This window comes from Microcebus murinus, chromosome 19 (assembly GCF_040939455.1).
Source record: "Microcebus murinus isolate Inina chromosome 19, M.murinus_Inina_mat1.0, whole genome shotgun sequence".
NCBI lineage: Eukaryota > Metazoa > Chordata > Mammalia > Primates > Cheirogaleidae > Microcebus > Microcebus murinus.
This window is the reverse complement of record NC_134122.1, coordinates 22,311,620-22,328,230: the sequence shown is the minus strand read 5'-3', so window position 1 is coordinate 22,328,230 and position 16,611 is coordinate 22,311,620. Positions and strand designations below refer to the sequence as shown.

The following is a 16,611-nucleotide window of genomic DNA, read 5'->3' as shown; positions in this document are numbered from 1 at the left end:
TGCGTGGAGGATGCTGAGGCCTGGGAAGGGGCTGTGCTAGGCCAAGGCCATGCTCTTGCTCCTGTCCCCATGCCCTGCTCAGGGATGGCTCCCAGGGGATGGCTCCCAGGAGGTGCTGAGTCCCGGCGAGGGGCAGTGGCCTGTGGCCTCAGTAGGGCCAGAAGGGGCCATGTGTGCTGCTGGGCTGCCTCTCACTAGCCAGGTGTCTGCAGACTATGACCCCCGACCAAATCAGCCTGCTGTTCATTTCTGTATAGCCCATAAACTAAGAATTGTTTTTATGTTTAAGGGGGTTGAAGAATATTTTGGAACACATGAAAATTCTTTGACATTCTGATTTATCTTTCTGTGAGTGGGCACGCGGCCACGTATTTGCTCCCATTCTCTGTGGCTGCTTTCTTGCTGCAAATGCAGGACTTTAGTCAGGACATAGGCTGTGGGTCTCACAGGAGCATCAGTCCTCACCCTCTACTGTGTCCTTCCTGGCCTTGAGACTCCGCTGGGTGCTGAGGGTGGTTAAGATGCGCATCCAGCCCATAAAGCCCCAGAAAACAATCGTTGGTCCACCCGCTGTCAGAGGGGCTCCCGGTGTGGGTGGATGCATTTCACACACTGGATTATCTCGCCCAGACTGTTAAAATTGGATGAAGTAACAGTCCCTTTCAACCCTGAAAGTCTGTGATTCAGCTCAAGTTACAGGATGTCTCTTCATCCTCTGGGGTTTCTATAAGGTTCTAAGAAAACCTGTGAAGAGCCTCGGGAACCTGTGCTCAATGCCTCCTCCCCTACCCCAGGCCCCAGGCAGGGCTGCCACCTCCCTCTCTCCTGGCCTGAGTGGGTGGCCTTTCTCTCCCTCCCTCTTTCTGAGGAAGCACAGAGGGGAGGGCCGAGGGAGCCTCTGCAAACCCAGCAGCGCCTTGCTGGCGGCTTCTGCCATCACTCTGAGATGCCCATGTGTCCCTGTCTAAGTCCAAGGGGAGGACAGGCCCTGCGTGTAGAGCTGGGTGACAGGCACTAGGCTGGCTTGCAGGTTCTGCATCCAAAGTTGGTGACATTTGGGCCTGAGGGAGGGGCCCTGCCAGTGGTCCGCTGCTCAGCTGCTCTGCGCCACAAACGCGTGGGGCCTCCTGGGGTGCTTGGTGGGAGCCACACCCTGGGCCTGTGGGTTCTGGGGCTGGCTGGGTCGCCAGCAGTGTTCCCTTGAGGGCCCTGAGGGCTCTGGCACTGCCCTTTCTCCCTCCTCTGCCTGACGACAGCCCCTTTTCCTCTCAGGGAGCTGGTGGCCCCAGGGACTCCCAGAGATGTTTATCCTGGCCAGGGAGGGAGGATCGCTTGTGGGCAAGGAAGTTACACTGTGATTATGCCACTGTACTCCAGCCTGGAGGACAGAGTGAGACTCTGGCTCTTAAGAAAAAAGTTCCCAGTGGCCAAAGCTGGAATACGCAACAAAACGAAGTAATATCAGATTATAACCCAAAGTACGAAATAAAATCTGTAAGTCAGCACTGATACCAATAAGTGGTTTAAGAAATAAATGGAAGAAAAGAGACAAATCTCTGGTATGGAAGAATTCCAAATACCATCTGTAGAGTGTGACCTCTAACCCCCGCCCCGCGCACTGGGAGAGGGAATAAGAAGCAGCTTTGCAGGGAGAGCCCAGCAGGGCCAGTGGGTGTCCAGGGCGGCCAGGGGAGTGTAGGCGCCTCACTTTTGTTCTCCTCCCAGGCCCATGTCCCGTGTAACCAGGAGTAAACGTCATATGAACCTAGTGCAGGGACATTCCACAGAGCACCTCATCCACCCTCCTGAAACTCAGCAGGGCCATGAAAAGCAAGGGGAGTCTGAGGAACTGTCACAGCCACGACCAAATGCCACGTGGGGTCCCAGGTGGGGTCCTGGGGCAGGAAACACCCCTCTGGTCAAACTGAGGACGTGTGGAGGGGTGCGGATGCCAGTTGATAACAGTGCCTGGCATGGGGCCCAGACTGTGCAGACATGCCACACTTGTGGGCAGCCTGATAGGGCTCGTGGGACTCTGCTGTCCTTGCTATCTTTCTGCAAATCTAGAGCCATTCTGGAGTTATGTCGTGATCCTGCTTTCCTGGCTCATGGGCCATCCTCTTACAGACTCGAGGACAGAGGGATGACAGGCTTCTTGGAGCTGTGGTGCTGGGTGGGCTGGGCCCAGTACATGTTGTTTCCCAGCAGAGGGTGGGGAAACTGAGGCACACTCCACAAAGACGTTTGTCACAATTTGTTCTTACGATTGGTCTTTAATCCCCAAGTGTGCAGTGGACCTGCAGCCTCCCAGGGGCATGTTGGGAATATGCAGGGTGGGGCGTGTTGGGAGGGGGCCAGCAGGGGCTGTGCCAGGGTAGTGCCATTTGCTCCCCAGGAGCTCCTCAAGTTGAGTTACAGCGCGATCCCTGTGGTGTCAGGGAGCAGAGCCCAGGAAGTGCAGGGCCTGCCTGAGCCCTGAGGTGAGCAGGAGGGGCTGAGATCACCAGCTCCATGGTTCAGAACACTGGCCCCCTACCTAGAATTTCTTGGTTCTCACACTCAGGGTCCAGGTGTCGAACGCATCTCTAGTTTGTTTCTTACTCACAGAAGCCTTGTGGGTTTGGTCCCAGGTATGGTGACCCCTGTGCCATGTGTGTCCTGCAGGGTGACTATGACCGGAGCAGGACCAAAGTGGTGCATATGAGCCTGAACCCTGCCAGCGTGGCCAGGCAGCGCCTGCGCGAGGACCGGGACCAGCTGCAGGCGGAGTGTGAGCGGCTGCGAGGGCTGGTGCGTGCCCTGGAGAGGGGAGGACCTGTCCCAGCTGACCTCGAGGCCGCCACATGTCTGCCGTCATCCAAGGAGGTGGCAGGTAAGCCCCTGTCCCCATCCAACATGCAGCAGGCAGGTCAGTTGCATGGCCTGCTGGGGTGGACTCAGTGTCCGCCTGTCTGTGCTTCATGGGGAGGCAGTATGGTCATCACGCCTTAGAGGGTCTGCGCTCCCTCGCAGGCAGCCCGCCTTGTGGATGGCGGGGACCTAGCATCCTGGCCCCCGGGGCTACAGAGAGGCACCGTTTCCCTTCGGGGCTGTGCAGACAGGTTTAGTCTTCTGAGTCTGCAGGTAGCCGAAATAACGCAGGCAGCGGTGGAGAAACAAGCAGCTGAAATAACGCAGGCAGCGGTGGAGAAACAAGCAGCTGAAATCTTCTCAGACCCCCTAAAATAAATTAGTATCATTTATCAGTTTATATGTGGCCCATTAATCATGAGTAAATCCAATACTCCATGAAAACGGGCCATCTTTCACTGGTCTAAGCACACCTCACAAACCCAGATAGCCCTTTGCAGCGTCCCGGGGGGAGAAAGGCCAGGCCGGGAGTCGGCGCCCCTTGGCTGTGCCCTCCAGGTCTGTAAATCACAGCAATGGCCTTCGGATGTGTGGCCTGTCCCCTCTGATGTAGCGAAGTGACACTGGGGTCTGCTCACTCCAAGCCTCAGGGAGTGTGACGGCCACCAAGTCCTACCCTGGCTGTGCTTACTCTGCAGCTGCAGGGACAGGCAGATCCGTCATGCAGAGGAGCAGGCTCTCGTGGGAGCCCAGAGCTGCTGTGCAGAGTCTGGATGCCCACAGTGCACTGCCCCACGCCCTGGGCCTTGGGTCCTTCCACACAGCCTGGAGCACAGCCCTGTCCCGCTCTTGTGTATGGCGACACTCTTGCTACCTCAACCTGGGAGTGTTTGCAGGGTCATCTGGGGGGCGCTGTGGGCTGCTGTTCTCTTGACACATGCGTCTTGATTTTGTTTCTGGGCATCTTTCTGTCTGACAAAGCCCTTTCTCATTTCCTTTCTGTGTGTTTGTCACCGCAGCCGGTGAAGGCTGGGGGTATTCCCTGGAGAGTGGAGCTGGAAAGGCTGGACCTTCCCACAGCGCCCACCCCACTGACATGTGGGGCAGGTTCTCCTGGTTGTCCCTTTGTCAGAGGGTCTTAGGTGGGGCCCTCCCTCTCACATCTCCATAGACCTTTGAAGACCACACGAGGGCAGCATCCCAAAGCCCCGAGGCATAAGGCCTGGCGCATGGCAAAGCCTCGGCGCCTGGCGTGGTTGTGAGGTCAAGGGCTCTGGGGTTAGCCATCCCGCGTGGAGTGGCCAGCTGTGCCCTTACTCAAGGGGTGACCTCGAAGCTTCAGTGTCTCAGCTGTCGAGTTGAGGCCATAACAGTACTACAGGGGTGGTGCCGCCAAGCCCCAGCATGGTGGCTGGACACTCTGGGCACTGAGAAATGATGGGATTTTGTCCTCAGTCTTGTTGCTGGTTCCTGTGAGTGTCGTTAGCATGAGGTGGTCTCTGGGCACTGCTCCCAGCCTTAGCATCCACTTGCAGCAGGTCTCTGATATGTCAGTGTCCTTTGTCCTAGGGTTCGCCTGTGACCGATGGGGTATGGAGTCAATGGGACTCTACGCCCCTCAGCATTTTATGGGACAGCATTTGCTTGCATGGTCCTCTCTCTATCTGACCCCATATTCAGCTCATGAGCAGTGAGCATGGGATGTGCATGCCATGCACACCCTTACACATGCACACCCTTTACTCCTCACGCTTCTCCCCTCTAGGTTTTCAGAATTAATTTTTGGGACCTCTTAGCAGGGACTTGTGCTGACCCTTAATAAATCTCATGCCATTTTCTGTAGATGGGAACATCAAGGCACATTAAGAAATCTGACAGAACCAGGCCTGGAAGGACCTTACTTCTTAGGCTATTCCCTCTTCCCTGGGTGGAGCAGAGACTGGTGATGCAGAGCAAGGTAGCAAGGCCCACCAGAGCTCAGCCCTCACACCAGGCTCCTGGGGCCATCACATTCTACTCACTGTGCAAGTGGTTCTTGGGCTTCTCAGTTCTCATCAGCCTCAGCTGCATGGGCCACAGGCAGCCGCTGGGGCATCCTGGACACTGGCTTGTTAGCATGGACAGACCTCCCGATAACCTTCCCTGGGGCTGCATGAGGAGGCCTCTCCTGCCAGCCCGATGGATTGTGTCAGCTTCTCTGTGTACTGTCTCGGGGACTCCACACTCAGGTCCCAGCTGCACAGCAAAGCAGGCTATATGAGCGGGGATATGTCCTGCCAGTGGGGTGTGGCTCTGTGGCCAGCTAGCCAGATGTCCGCCCTCTTCCCCGGTAGCCCAGGTGGGAAATAAAAGCCAAGAGTAGAGGCAGGCCTCTCTCGCATGACCTCTGGGTGAGTTGGGGGCAGTCTGGGCTTCCTCCCAGCTCTCCCCCACCACAGGGGCTGCCTCTGGGTCTCCATGGGGGCTGTGAAGGCCCGAGTCCCTGTGTCTTCCAGCCCTTCTGGCCACGGCTTCTCCTGCCTGTGTGTCCTGGCAAATTTGAGAGCTGAAAATGCAAACTTGGAGCATTTGCAAAACGATTCTTGGAAGGGTCCTTTACCAACATCTAGTGTAATAGATCAGTCCCTTGACTGTTTGCTCATTTATTTGTTTATTCATCCATCCTGTCGCCCAGGCTCTGTTATGGGCACATGGGCACTCGGAGTATGGCTGTGACAGGTGTTTATGGCTGGAAAAGGTGCTTCTGCATCACACTGGAGGGGACAGGAGAGGCTTTCAGATCTGGCCTGAGAGAAGAAGTCAGGGCCAAGGTTGCCTGGAAAACGGAAGGGGCATGTTCACCGAGGCCTAAGCCAGTCAGGGGCCGAGCCACAGCAGAGACCAGTAGGGGGTGAAGTGGATGGGAAGTGTCTGGATCAAGGTCCTGATTGGACTCGGGGTCTGCACTCTCCTATCCCAGACCCCCAGAAGTCACAGAGAGAGACTGCAACAGCAGACTTGGAATCTGGAAAGTAGGTGACTGAGTGGACTCGGCAAACAGAACTCTGAGCTGCAGTGAGTGAAGCTAGACAGGTCTGGTTCACACGTCAGCTCTCCCAGGAGCTGGTGGCTGGTGAAAGCACAGAGAGGGTATAACTGGATAAGACATGGGGGATGGAGGATGCTTGGTTGAAAGTTCAGCTATGAGACAGAGCCCCAGATCTTACCCCCAGCTATGTGCAGTAGGCAGTTGCCTCTCCTCAGGAAAGATAAAAAACCAAAAAGCCAGCAGATTATTAAAGTGTGGTCCCAGGCTGGGAGCAGTGTCTCTGGGAACATTTTGGAAATGCAGATTCTTGGCTCTGTCTCAGACTTCTGAGTCAGAAGTCCTGGGCTGGGCCCGGCCATCTGCTGACCAGCCCTGCAGGACGCTCAGGTGCTCAGGCAACTTTGTGAACGGCTGCTCTGGGGAAGGGCTGCAGAGGGTCCCTGGACAGGCCCAGGTCAGGACATAATCCTGGAGCGAGCACAGATGGTGAGGCAGAGGATGCTGACAGACCCTGAGATGCCTCCCGCCCCAAGACCCCTCCATGCACTCTGGAGCGCTGGCAGCGGGTATGGCCTACATTGCAGGTTCCCAGCGGAACCGCTCAGCCCCATCACTCCATGGGTAAATTCATCATCCCGCTCAAGAGATTTCTGTGTGTCCTGTGGCGCCCACTCATGACAGCGAGACACCCAGGATTGTCAGACACCAGAAAGAAGAAGAAAAGGCCTCTGAGATGGAAAATATAGATCAAAGTAAACAGTAGAAAAATGCAACTTGAAGGCAGTAGACCGTCAGAGCGAAGAAAACCTCCAAAGAATTGTGCTGTGGATGTCCTCAGAGATAAGACAGGACGTTTCAACGAAACAGGAACAAGAATACCTTTAAACAATTCTGAGAACAAAATGAACTTTGAGAAGTTAAAAATATTGAGAGTTAGATGAAAATCTAAATACGAGTTTTATAAGGTAAAATTGAGAAAGTTTATCTGAGAGTAAAGCAAAAAGAAAATGAGATAGAAAACAGGAGGGAAAAGGTAAGAAAATCAGAGGACCAGTCCAGGGGTCCAGGTCTGAGTAGCAGGGCGCCAGGGGAGCAGAAGATGGGGGGGGGTCACAAGTGAAGTGCTGGAAGAGCAGCTCTGGGGTGGGAGGAGCTGACGTTCTGGCTTGTGGAAGGTCCACAGAAGGCCCTTTCCTCAGAAGGAAATGGATCCGTACAAATGTACGTCCTCGGGGAACTCGGAATATGAGGACAAAGAGCAGACTGTAAACTCCCAGAGAAGGAAGAATAGGTCATTTGTCAAAGTACGAGGGTCCAAATCAGTTAATACTCTCAGCAGCAGCCTGAGAGTGGAGCGACTTCCTCCAGTGGAGCGACTGCCACTAGGAGTCCCACGGCCACCCCAGCTCCCGGTCAAGTCTGGAGGAAGACTTGCATGCATTTTCAAATGTCCAAGGTCTTAAAAATTTACCTCCCATGTCCCCTTTCTGGGGAAACTGGTGGAGGATGTGGCCCAGTAACACGAGGGAGCAAACCAAGAAAGCAGATGCGGTGCAGAACATCGGAGCTGCAGCCTCGGAGGGGGCGAAGGAAGATCCCAGGACGGCGGGCTTGGGGAGGAGCCAGCACGGGCTGGAACTGGTCAGAGGGTTCTGGGGTTTCCTCAGACAAAACTTGGGGCATCAGATGTCTCCAGAGGAGATGTGGGCCAGAGCTCTTCTCACCTGTATGCTTGGTGTGGGCTGCTGTGGACATTAGTGCCTTTGCCCCAGGGCTGCTGCCCCTGGCTGCACATAGGCGCCTCCTTCCCTGTGTGCCAGACGCATTTCTCGTGTTTTATGTTTGCCACTCCACACACACACACAAAAAAACCAGAAATCACCTATGTAGACAACTAGCACAGAGGTGTGACTGTTAGGAGTGAGTGCATTGAAAAAACTGGGCAAGTGGAAAGGCAAGACGTGTAATGGCTCCAGGGAAAACAAAAAGTCACATGAAAAGCAAAAAGTAATCACAGCTTCACCACCCTGAAGTTCTCCCGAGGGCTTTGTCAGTGTGAGGACTGGGGGCTCCCAGGGTGACTGCTCCGAAGGTCAGCCAGTAACACTGTGGTGTGACTTTCCTGGCTTCTCTGACAAAGGAATCATAAGCCATACCCCAGCAGGACCAGGAGGGTTATTAATTGCAGTTTAATTAGGTAATACATTAACATTAAAATAATCTAATCATGTCAGAACAACAAGTTGAAGGTGATCAGATTTGTCACTGCCTAGCTATGGGCACAGCTGATCCTAAAGGTGTCTCGGGGAGGAGGGCGGGTGCTGCACTGCCCTCTCGGGGAGGCCTGGCTCTGGTCCACTGCTGAGTGCTCGGCGCCTGGGGCCACGAGGAAGAGACCAGTGATTCTCTTTGCTAGTTTCACTCCTGTGTGCTGCTTTTCTCTGCGTGGAAATGTGCTGCCTCTCCAACTTCAGACTTGTGACTCATGCTCTTCCCGCTTCAGCTGGCTCTGTCTCCAGAGGAAGCCTCAGCCAGGGAGAGAGAGGAGGCCCAGAGAGGTGCTCTGATGGCCACTCCTTAGGCCACCAGGGCAAGTGCTGTGGGGAGCTGCCCATGTGCTTGGCAGTGCCGAGCTCTCACCTGGTGAGGTCTGTCTTTAAACTGTGTCCTGGGGCAGGGCCACCCCCACCAGGCCTTGGTTTGCTCAGGTACAAACAGAGTGCTATGATGGCAGCTGAGCAGCTCAAATGAGATGGTGGTGTGCAAGGGTCCAGCCAAACTGTGCAGTTAGTGGGAGTTGGAGGGGAAGGGCTGGTATCCCAGGCTTGGGGAGCAAGTATGTTTGACATCCTGTGTGTGCCGGTCCTATGCCAGCCCAAGGTACTACCCTTGGGTCCCGCCATCTAGACACTTGCAGTCCAGGTGGGGAAAGACCAAGGTGCCCAAAGTGATCGGGCACGTGAGCACAATGTTAGGTGTAGCTAGTCTCTGCCAGTAGTATCAGTCAGGAGTGGACTAAAACCAAGCCTCCCCCAGAGGGGACTCTCCAGCCCCCGGGCGGAGCAGCCGGCGCCAGGGAGGAACCTCAGAACCTCAGAGGGAGTGGAGAAAGGCCCTGGGATGGGACATTGGTCAAGGCTGTGAGTCCCAGCCACTGCTCTTTATCACTCAAGGCCTTGCGGGTAGGGTGGAGTGTCCAAGAACTGAAAGGAGATAAGCCAGGGGGGAGCAGCTCGATGGAGCCACCCAGGGGCTGCCCTGGGGGTCACACTCACTCAGCAGATGAGGCTGTGGGCTCTGTGATACGCCAGGCTGCAGAGCCAGGGTGTATGGTGGCTGCCTGGTTTCTGACTGCCACAGTGAGAAGTGCTTATGACACCTGGGTTGACAGGTCCATGCTTGGCCCAACAGCTGACCTCCGACAACCCCAAGCCTTCTGGGGAGCTGGCAAGAGAGCACCCTAGCTTGTCACACTTCTCACCCTGCAGCAGGAGGCGTCCTGCCTGGCTTGTTCTTGACAAGAAAGAGCACCTCTGATGGGCTGGAAGGTCACAGGCAAGTGAGAAGGGAGATCAAGAAGCAGCCTCCCTGGCCTCCCACCATCCACTGCTGTGGCCCTGGATGAGTTCCCCTGAGATGGGAGCCCTGGTATGTCTTGGGGTCTGGGGCCCTCCCATCCACCTGTCCTCTGTCAAGCAGCAGCATCGATAACTGTTCACCACCCCAGCTGTTTAGTTGCACACCCACAGATGCCCCAGACAGGTGGCAGGGCTCCCCCACCATTCCCCTCCTAACCAAGCAGACTTTGATTAGGGATGACGCACCCTAGGCCACCTGGTTGTGCACAATTGGAAACGCTCTTTCATTCAGCAGCAAGCAGAGGGAAGAAAGGTTTGCATTGAAGCCTCAGTTCAAGGAGGTGGAAATTCTCTGATGCTTACTTGCTAGCCTGACAGTGCTCCACCAGAGAGAGCCTCAGATCTTGCACCTGTGTGGTCAGAGGATGGCTCTGTCGGCAGAGCCAGGAGCTCCAGAGCCTTTGACTCCCACCAGGGAGGATCACTGCCACCCGGTCACCTCACTGGACAGTCTCGTATCTTTGTCAGAATCTGGTTGACGGTGTGGGTCTGTCTCTGCGCCCTCTGTCTGTCTCTTTGCTGACGGCACGTCTTAACTACCGTAGCTTTATTGCAAGTCTTAAAATCAGTAGCACAATCCCTCCAACTTCATCTTTTTTCAAAATTGTTTTGGCTATTTTAGTTTTGTTATTTTTCGATTTAAATTTTAGATTCAGTTTGTCCTTATCTATAAAAATCCTGCTGAGATTTTCACAGGAATTACATTAAATCTGTAGATGAGTTTGGGGAGAATCCCTGTTGGTGATGTCTTCCAGTCCATGGACATGGCATGTCTCTCCATTATGGAGGTTTTCTCTGATTTCTTTCATCAGTGTTTTGCGATTTTCACCACACACACCCACTCCTTTTTTTGTTGTTGTTAGAGAGTCACATGGTTTCATTGTTTTCTTTCTCTTTTTTTAGTTTGAGCTTTTTGTAGTTATTGTAAATGTATGTTTGTTTCTACTGTTTCCGGTTGTTCATTGCTTATGTATAGAAATATTACTGATTTGTGTGCTGGCTTTGTAACCTGTGACCTTGCTAAACTCACTTGTTAGTTCTGGGAGGGTTTTCTTGCTTTTGTTTTCTAATTTTCACAATCCTGTCGTCTGGGAATAAGAACTCTTCTGTTTATTCCATGAAAATCTGTGTGCCTTGTGTTGCATTTTCATGCGTTAGTGCCCCAAGGGTCTTAGTGCAGTGTTGGGTAGGAGTCGAGTGAGTTGACATCTTACCTTGCTCCTCGTCAGGAGGGGAAGCAGTCGGTCTCTCACTGTGAGGTGTGTGGCAGCCACCACCATTTACCAGGCTGAGCAGGTTCCCTTCTGTTCTTAGTCTGCCGAGAGCATTTATCATGTTGGCTGCTGAATTCTGTCAAATACTTTCTCTGCACCCATTGACGTAATCCTGTGTTTTTCTTCCTTGGGCTGTCAATGTGGTTGACAATGTATCCTTGTTATTTTTCCTTGATATTTGAAATATCAAACCAGCCCTGCATTCCTGGAGTAAACCCCCTGGGTCACGGGGTAGTCTTCTTTTTATACGTTGCTGAATTCAGTTTGTTGATGTCAGTAATTTCTGCATCTGTGTTCATATGGTCTTCAGTTCATATGGTTTTAGTATCAACATAATGAATGGAACGAGGTGGAAATGTCCTTCTCCTTTATTTCCTCTAATAGAGATTGTATAGAATTGGTGCTACCTGTTTACATGTTTTGTAGGATCTGAAGGTGAAACCATCTGGGCCTAGAAGTTATGGCTGTGGCATGTTCTCATGGTTACAGAAAGAGTGGACTCACATGAATAGTGAGTTCTCTTTCATCTCAGGTGAATTTTAGTAGATTGTGTATGGGGTTTTGTGTGTGTGTGTGTTGCTATTTTTTAGGAACTGGTTTCTTATACCTCAGTTGTCAAATTTATGAGCAAGGGATTGTTTGTACTATTCCCTTATTAACGTTATGGTGTCCACTGGGTTTGTCTCATCACACCCTCTCACCTTCCTGATAGTGCTAGTCAGTGTCTTCACTCTTTTTCCTTTGTTGGCTTTGCTAGAGACTGATCAGTTTTACTAATCTCTTCTGGTTTCAGACTAAGCTCTTGGTTTCATTGATATTTTGCTAGTGTTCTTCTGTTTTCAATTTTATTGATTTCTTTATATCCCTTCATCTGCCTGCTTCAGTTTTATCTTCCTCTTCTCTTTCTGGCGTATGGTGGAAGGTTAGATTACATATTTAAGATCTTTCTTGTTTTGTAATGTAAGCATCCACTGCTATAAATTTCCATCTGAGCACTGCTTTAGCTGAGTTCTGGGAATTTTGATATGTTACATTTTTGTGTTCAGTTCAAAATATTTTCAAATTTTCATTAAGATGTGCTGTGGTTTGAACATGGCACCCCAAAATTCATGCATTGGAAACTTAATCCTCAGTGTGACAGAGTTGGGAGGTGCTTAGGTTATGAGGGCTCCACCTTCATGATGGATTGATACCATTATAAAAAGATCTGTGGTGGAGGGCCTTCTTGTGTCTGCCCTCCCGCCTTCCACCATGTGATGATATTACAAGAAGGCCCTCACCGAGTGCCAGTGCCCCAGTCTTAGACTTCCCGGCCCCCAGAACTGTGGGCCAGTGAATCACTGTTCAGTATGAATTATCAGTCTCAGGTATTCCATGATAGCAGCACAAACAGACTAAGACAAGATGTCTGCTGTGACTTATCTACTTAGCTATTTATTTGACACAGGGTCTTCCTCTGTTGCCCAAGCTGGAGTGCAGTGGTGTCATCACAGCTCACTGTAGCCTTGATTTCCTGGGCTCAAGCAATCCTTCCACCTCAGCCTCCCGAGTAGCAGGGACTACAGGTGTGCACCACTGTACCTGGTTATTTTTATTTCTTATAGAGACAAGGTCTTAATATATTGCCTAGACTGGTTTTGAACTCCAGGCTTCAAGCAATCCTCCAGCCACAGCCTCCAAAGTGCTAGGATTACAGGCATGAGCCACCACACCTAGTCCATGCATATTTAGAATTGTGTTTTTTAATTCCAGAGTATCTTTGCTGGAATTTTCAGATAACTTTTATTCTTGTTTTCTTGTATAATTCTGTTATGCTGAGGGAACATACTTTGTCTGATTCAGTTTCTTTTTAATTTAAGATGTTTGATGGCTAAGAATTTGAGCCATCTTGAAATGTTCCATGTACACGTGATAGGAATGTGTATTCTGCCTTTAAATAGGTGTGTTTAGACCATTAATGTAAGTTTTTATGCATTTGGATTTAGGGCCACCATTTTATGATTACTTTTCTTCTTGTCCTGTTTTTTGTTCCATTGCTTCCTCTTTCCCCTTTTCTTATTATTTGAACTTTTTTAGTATTCCATTTTGTTGTATCTATGTTTACTCAACTTTTCACAGCACACTTAGGATTATATTTTATCACTTCTGGTGGAACATCAGGATCTTATGGTGTAGGTTCTCTACCCTCCCTTCATGCGGTAGTAGTCATGTGAATTTACTCTGTATACACTGAATATCCCATCAAGAAATGTTAAAATTCCTACTCTTAATAGTCATGCCTATTTTAAAAAAACATAAGAGAAGAAAAACAGTTCATAGTTTTATCTGAACGTTTAGCCGTTCTGTTATTCTTCCTTCATGCCCCGTGGGCCTGTTTCCCTTCCACCGGCACTCCCCATGCACCACTCAGAGCCAGTGGCTGGGTGGCTGCTCTTTTTCTCGTTCACCTGGTAGGGCCTTCACTGTGCCCTCTTGCTGGGGGGTGCCTTCACCAGATGTGGGATTCTGGGTCATCAGTTCTTGTCTTTAGCACTTTAAAAATCAACATTGTTTTCCTGTCTCTGGCCTCTGGTTTCTGATGAGTAATCTGCAGTCATTCAGGTAATTTCCTCTCCATGTAAAAGGCAGAGATTTTCTGACACTTCAAGTATAATGATATTTGTAACTTAACATAAAGGATGGGAAGAAATCGTGCAAACACATTATCTGATGGCTGCCAGCATGTGCAGGTATAATGGATGTGACAATTGTAGCATAAAGGGACTCATGTGGTGACATGATTTCTGCATTCCAATTTAAGTGGGAAAATATTATTTCTCAGTAGAGTGGGAAAAGTTGAATCTATATTCTTTCTTTTTTTTATTAGCAGCTCAGGAGCAGATCTCTCTTTTTAATTTCAAAATATTAGGGGGGTACAAATGTTTTTTTTTTTTACGTGGATGCCTTTTATAATGCTTAAGTTGGAGCTGTTAGTGTGCCCTTCAACCCAAATAGTGTTCATCATACCCATAGGTAGATTTTTACCCTTCTCTCCTTCCCTGGATCTATATTTTCTAATCACTTCTTAGAGCATCTGAACAGTCTGCTTGATATTTCCAGTATCTCTGTCATCTTGGGAGTGGTACCTGTGGGCTGGGTTTTCCCAGCAGGCTTGTTTCCCTGGTTCTTCGCATGCTGCTTGATGTTAGATTGTATTCTGGACATTCTGAATTTCACATTGCAAGATTCTAGGTCTTTCTTAAGTTACATAGAGACTGTCAATTTCTGATGGTTTCAGCAGTCCGCCAAAGTGAGTTTAGCCCGCCAGTCCCTGGTGGCAGTTCAATTTCAAGGTCTTTACTGAGCTTTTCAGGTCATCTAATGTGATCTCGACGGGCTAGTGTGGTCCAGCTTGCAGTCCAGTTCTTGGAGCCCCTGGTGTGCTGTTTAGATCAGATCCCCACATGATCAGAGAACAGCCTCCAAAGTTCCTCTCTATGAGCTCCCTACACTTTTCAGATCCCTGAGGGCCCCCTTCATAGACCCCTGGCCACAGAGCCACACTCAGCCCACCCTGCTGTGCTGTGCAGTCTGTACCCTGTGCTGTGGTCAGAGGGAAGGGGCCACTCTCTAGGGCTGTGGGCATCTGTCTGGCTACAGCTGCACCTCTGCAGGATTGCCTGGATGCCAAAATGGAAGAGGCTGAAAGAGGGTGGAAAACAAAAGAAAAATGGAATTTCTCCCACTGGTTTCTCATGGTAGAAAGCAAGTGCTTCTCTTGACACCCGTCTGCATCCTATGCTCATATCTGGGTTTTAGGGACCCTTGGGTCCAGGCTGTGTAGCGCCAGAACCAAACAGACACCTAACAACAGAAAACTCCAGAAAGTGCAAACCACAGACTACAGAACTCACAACAAAATGAAATAGATCATCTGAGTAGTCCTATAAATTAGGATTCTGTAAATTGAATTCTATTCTATAAATTGGTAATCAAAGAGCTTCCAAAAAAGAAATCTCTAGGCCCACATGGTTCACTGGCAAATTCTGCTGAACACTTAGAGAAAAATTAGAACCAGTTCTACAAAACTCTTGAGAAACATAGATGAGGGAGCACTTTTCAACACATTTTATGAAGCAAGTATGTACCCTAATTTCAAAACCAGTGACAAAACCAAAAGAGAAAACCACAGAAATTGATTCCAGGAATGCAAGGCTGGTTTAGTGGTAAGCATCCATCAGTATAATCCACCATTTGAACAGGCGAGAAGAGGAAAACCACGTGACCAATCAGCAGCTGCAGGAAAATCCAGCATGCCCATGATGAAAACTCTTAGCAAACCAGGAAAAGATGGGAACTTCTGCAGCTTGGTGAAAGATCACCTACAAAAGCCCTGCAGTTGGCATCAGGCCTAACACGCAAGACTGGAAAAAGTCCTCCCAAAGTCAAGAATAGGGTGAAGGTTCACTCTCATCACCTTGGTGCACAGACCAGGAGTCCCAGGCAGACAGGGAGGAAGGGGAGGGACAGAGGCTCCCAGACTGCAAGGGAGAGATTGCAGCTTTTTCTATTTGCAGACTGTGTCGAAAATCACAAGAAATAAAAACTGATGAAAGGAGTTCACCAATGATTTTGTGTGTTGATCTTATATCCTGCAGCCTTGCTAAACTCACTTTATAAGAGGTGTGTGTGTGTGTATAGTTTTATATGTACATACTAGCAGTGAACATGTGGAAATTGAAATTAAAAACATTGCATTTTAGTTCACTCCCCTAGAAATTAAATTCATAGGTATAAATCTAGCAAACTGTATGCTGACAGCTACAAAACACTAAGAATTCAAAGATCTAAGTAAATGGAGGGACATGCTGTGTCCACGGACTAGAGGATCTAGTGTAGTCTGGTTGCCATTTCTGCCCAGGCTGAGCCGTGCACTCAGGGCAGCAAGGAATAGCAGCACTGAGTGGCACCTGTCGTCCTGGCTTCCTTCCCTGTCCCTGCAGCCTTTTGCTGGGCAGGTCTCCATGGGCCACTGCCTGCATTCTCTCCCACGTTCGTGCTGCTTCAGTGAAAGTGTTGAGTTCATTTCTTCATTTTTCCCAGAAATGGAGCCCCTCAGCCCATCTCTCATCTATTCAGTCAGTTACTTTTAAGTTTAGAAAGTTTTTTAGTGATGCCATAATAAGTTTATTTTCTTCTGGACTTTTTGGGGCTTATTTTTTATATTTAAAGATTTAATCTACTTGGAACTTATTTTGGTATGTGATATAAGGTCAGGATCTAAATTGATCTTTTTCCAGATCACTGAATAGTTTGACCTACTACCATTTATCAGATAACCTTTCCTTCCCCATGGAATTGTAAGGTATCTTTATCTTTATTAAATTCTTAGGCAAAGTAAGATCTGTATCCAGATCTTTGGGGTCTTTTATTTCATTTATCTGTACTGTATTTTCAGTAATTATAACTTTGAAATACGTTTTAATACTTGGTGTAAAACAAGGCATTACTCTTTTTTTAACTTAAACATTTTCTTACCTATTTATTCTGAATGAATTTCAGAATTACTTTGTCAAGTTCAAGAAAAAGCTATTGAGGTTTTAGTTTTGGTGAAGTTACACTAAATTTATGTTAATTTGGTAGAATTTTCAGCTTTGCAGTATCCATTTCTGCATAGGGAAGGGGACCCGCAGGCCAGCTTCCCAGGCACTTACAAAGGCCACTTCCCAGGATTCGGGGAGCTCTGGTGTCCCCTCTGTAGCTTTGATCCTGGAGGATGCACTCACCTGTCCCAGGTGAGCCGCCTTCTGCCAGGTGTGGGTTCCTAGGGCACCTGCTGCTG

The 16,611-nt window shown here is 49.8% G+C and overlaps 2 protein-coding genes across 6 annotated transcripts in view; both read left to right on the top strand.

Annotated features, from left to right (window-relative positions):
* PSMG3 (proteasome assembly chaperone 3) overlaps positions 1-16,611 on the top strand; it is a 418,234-nt gene that overhangs the window by 136,711 nt on the left and 264,912 nt on the right. The window lies entirely within an intron of this gene.
* The window catches only part of MAD1L1 (mitotic arrest deficient 1 like 1), a 383,346-nt gene that overhangs the window by 275,447 nt on the left and 91,288 nt on the right, over positions 1-16,611 (top strand). For all 5 annotated transcript variants that reach the window (XM_075995238.1, XM_075995236.1, XM_075995239.1 and 2 more), the window contains one exon: positions 2,665-2,872. In XM_075995238.1, the coding sequence (XP_075851353.1) occupies positions 2,665-2,872 (208 nt within the window). The remainder of the gene's footprint in view (positions 1-2,664; positions 2,873-16,611) is intronic.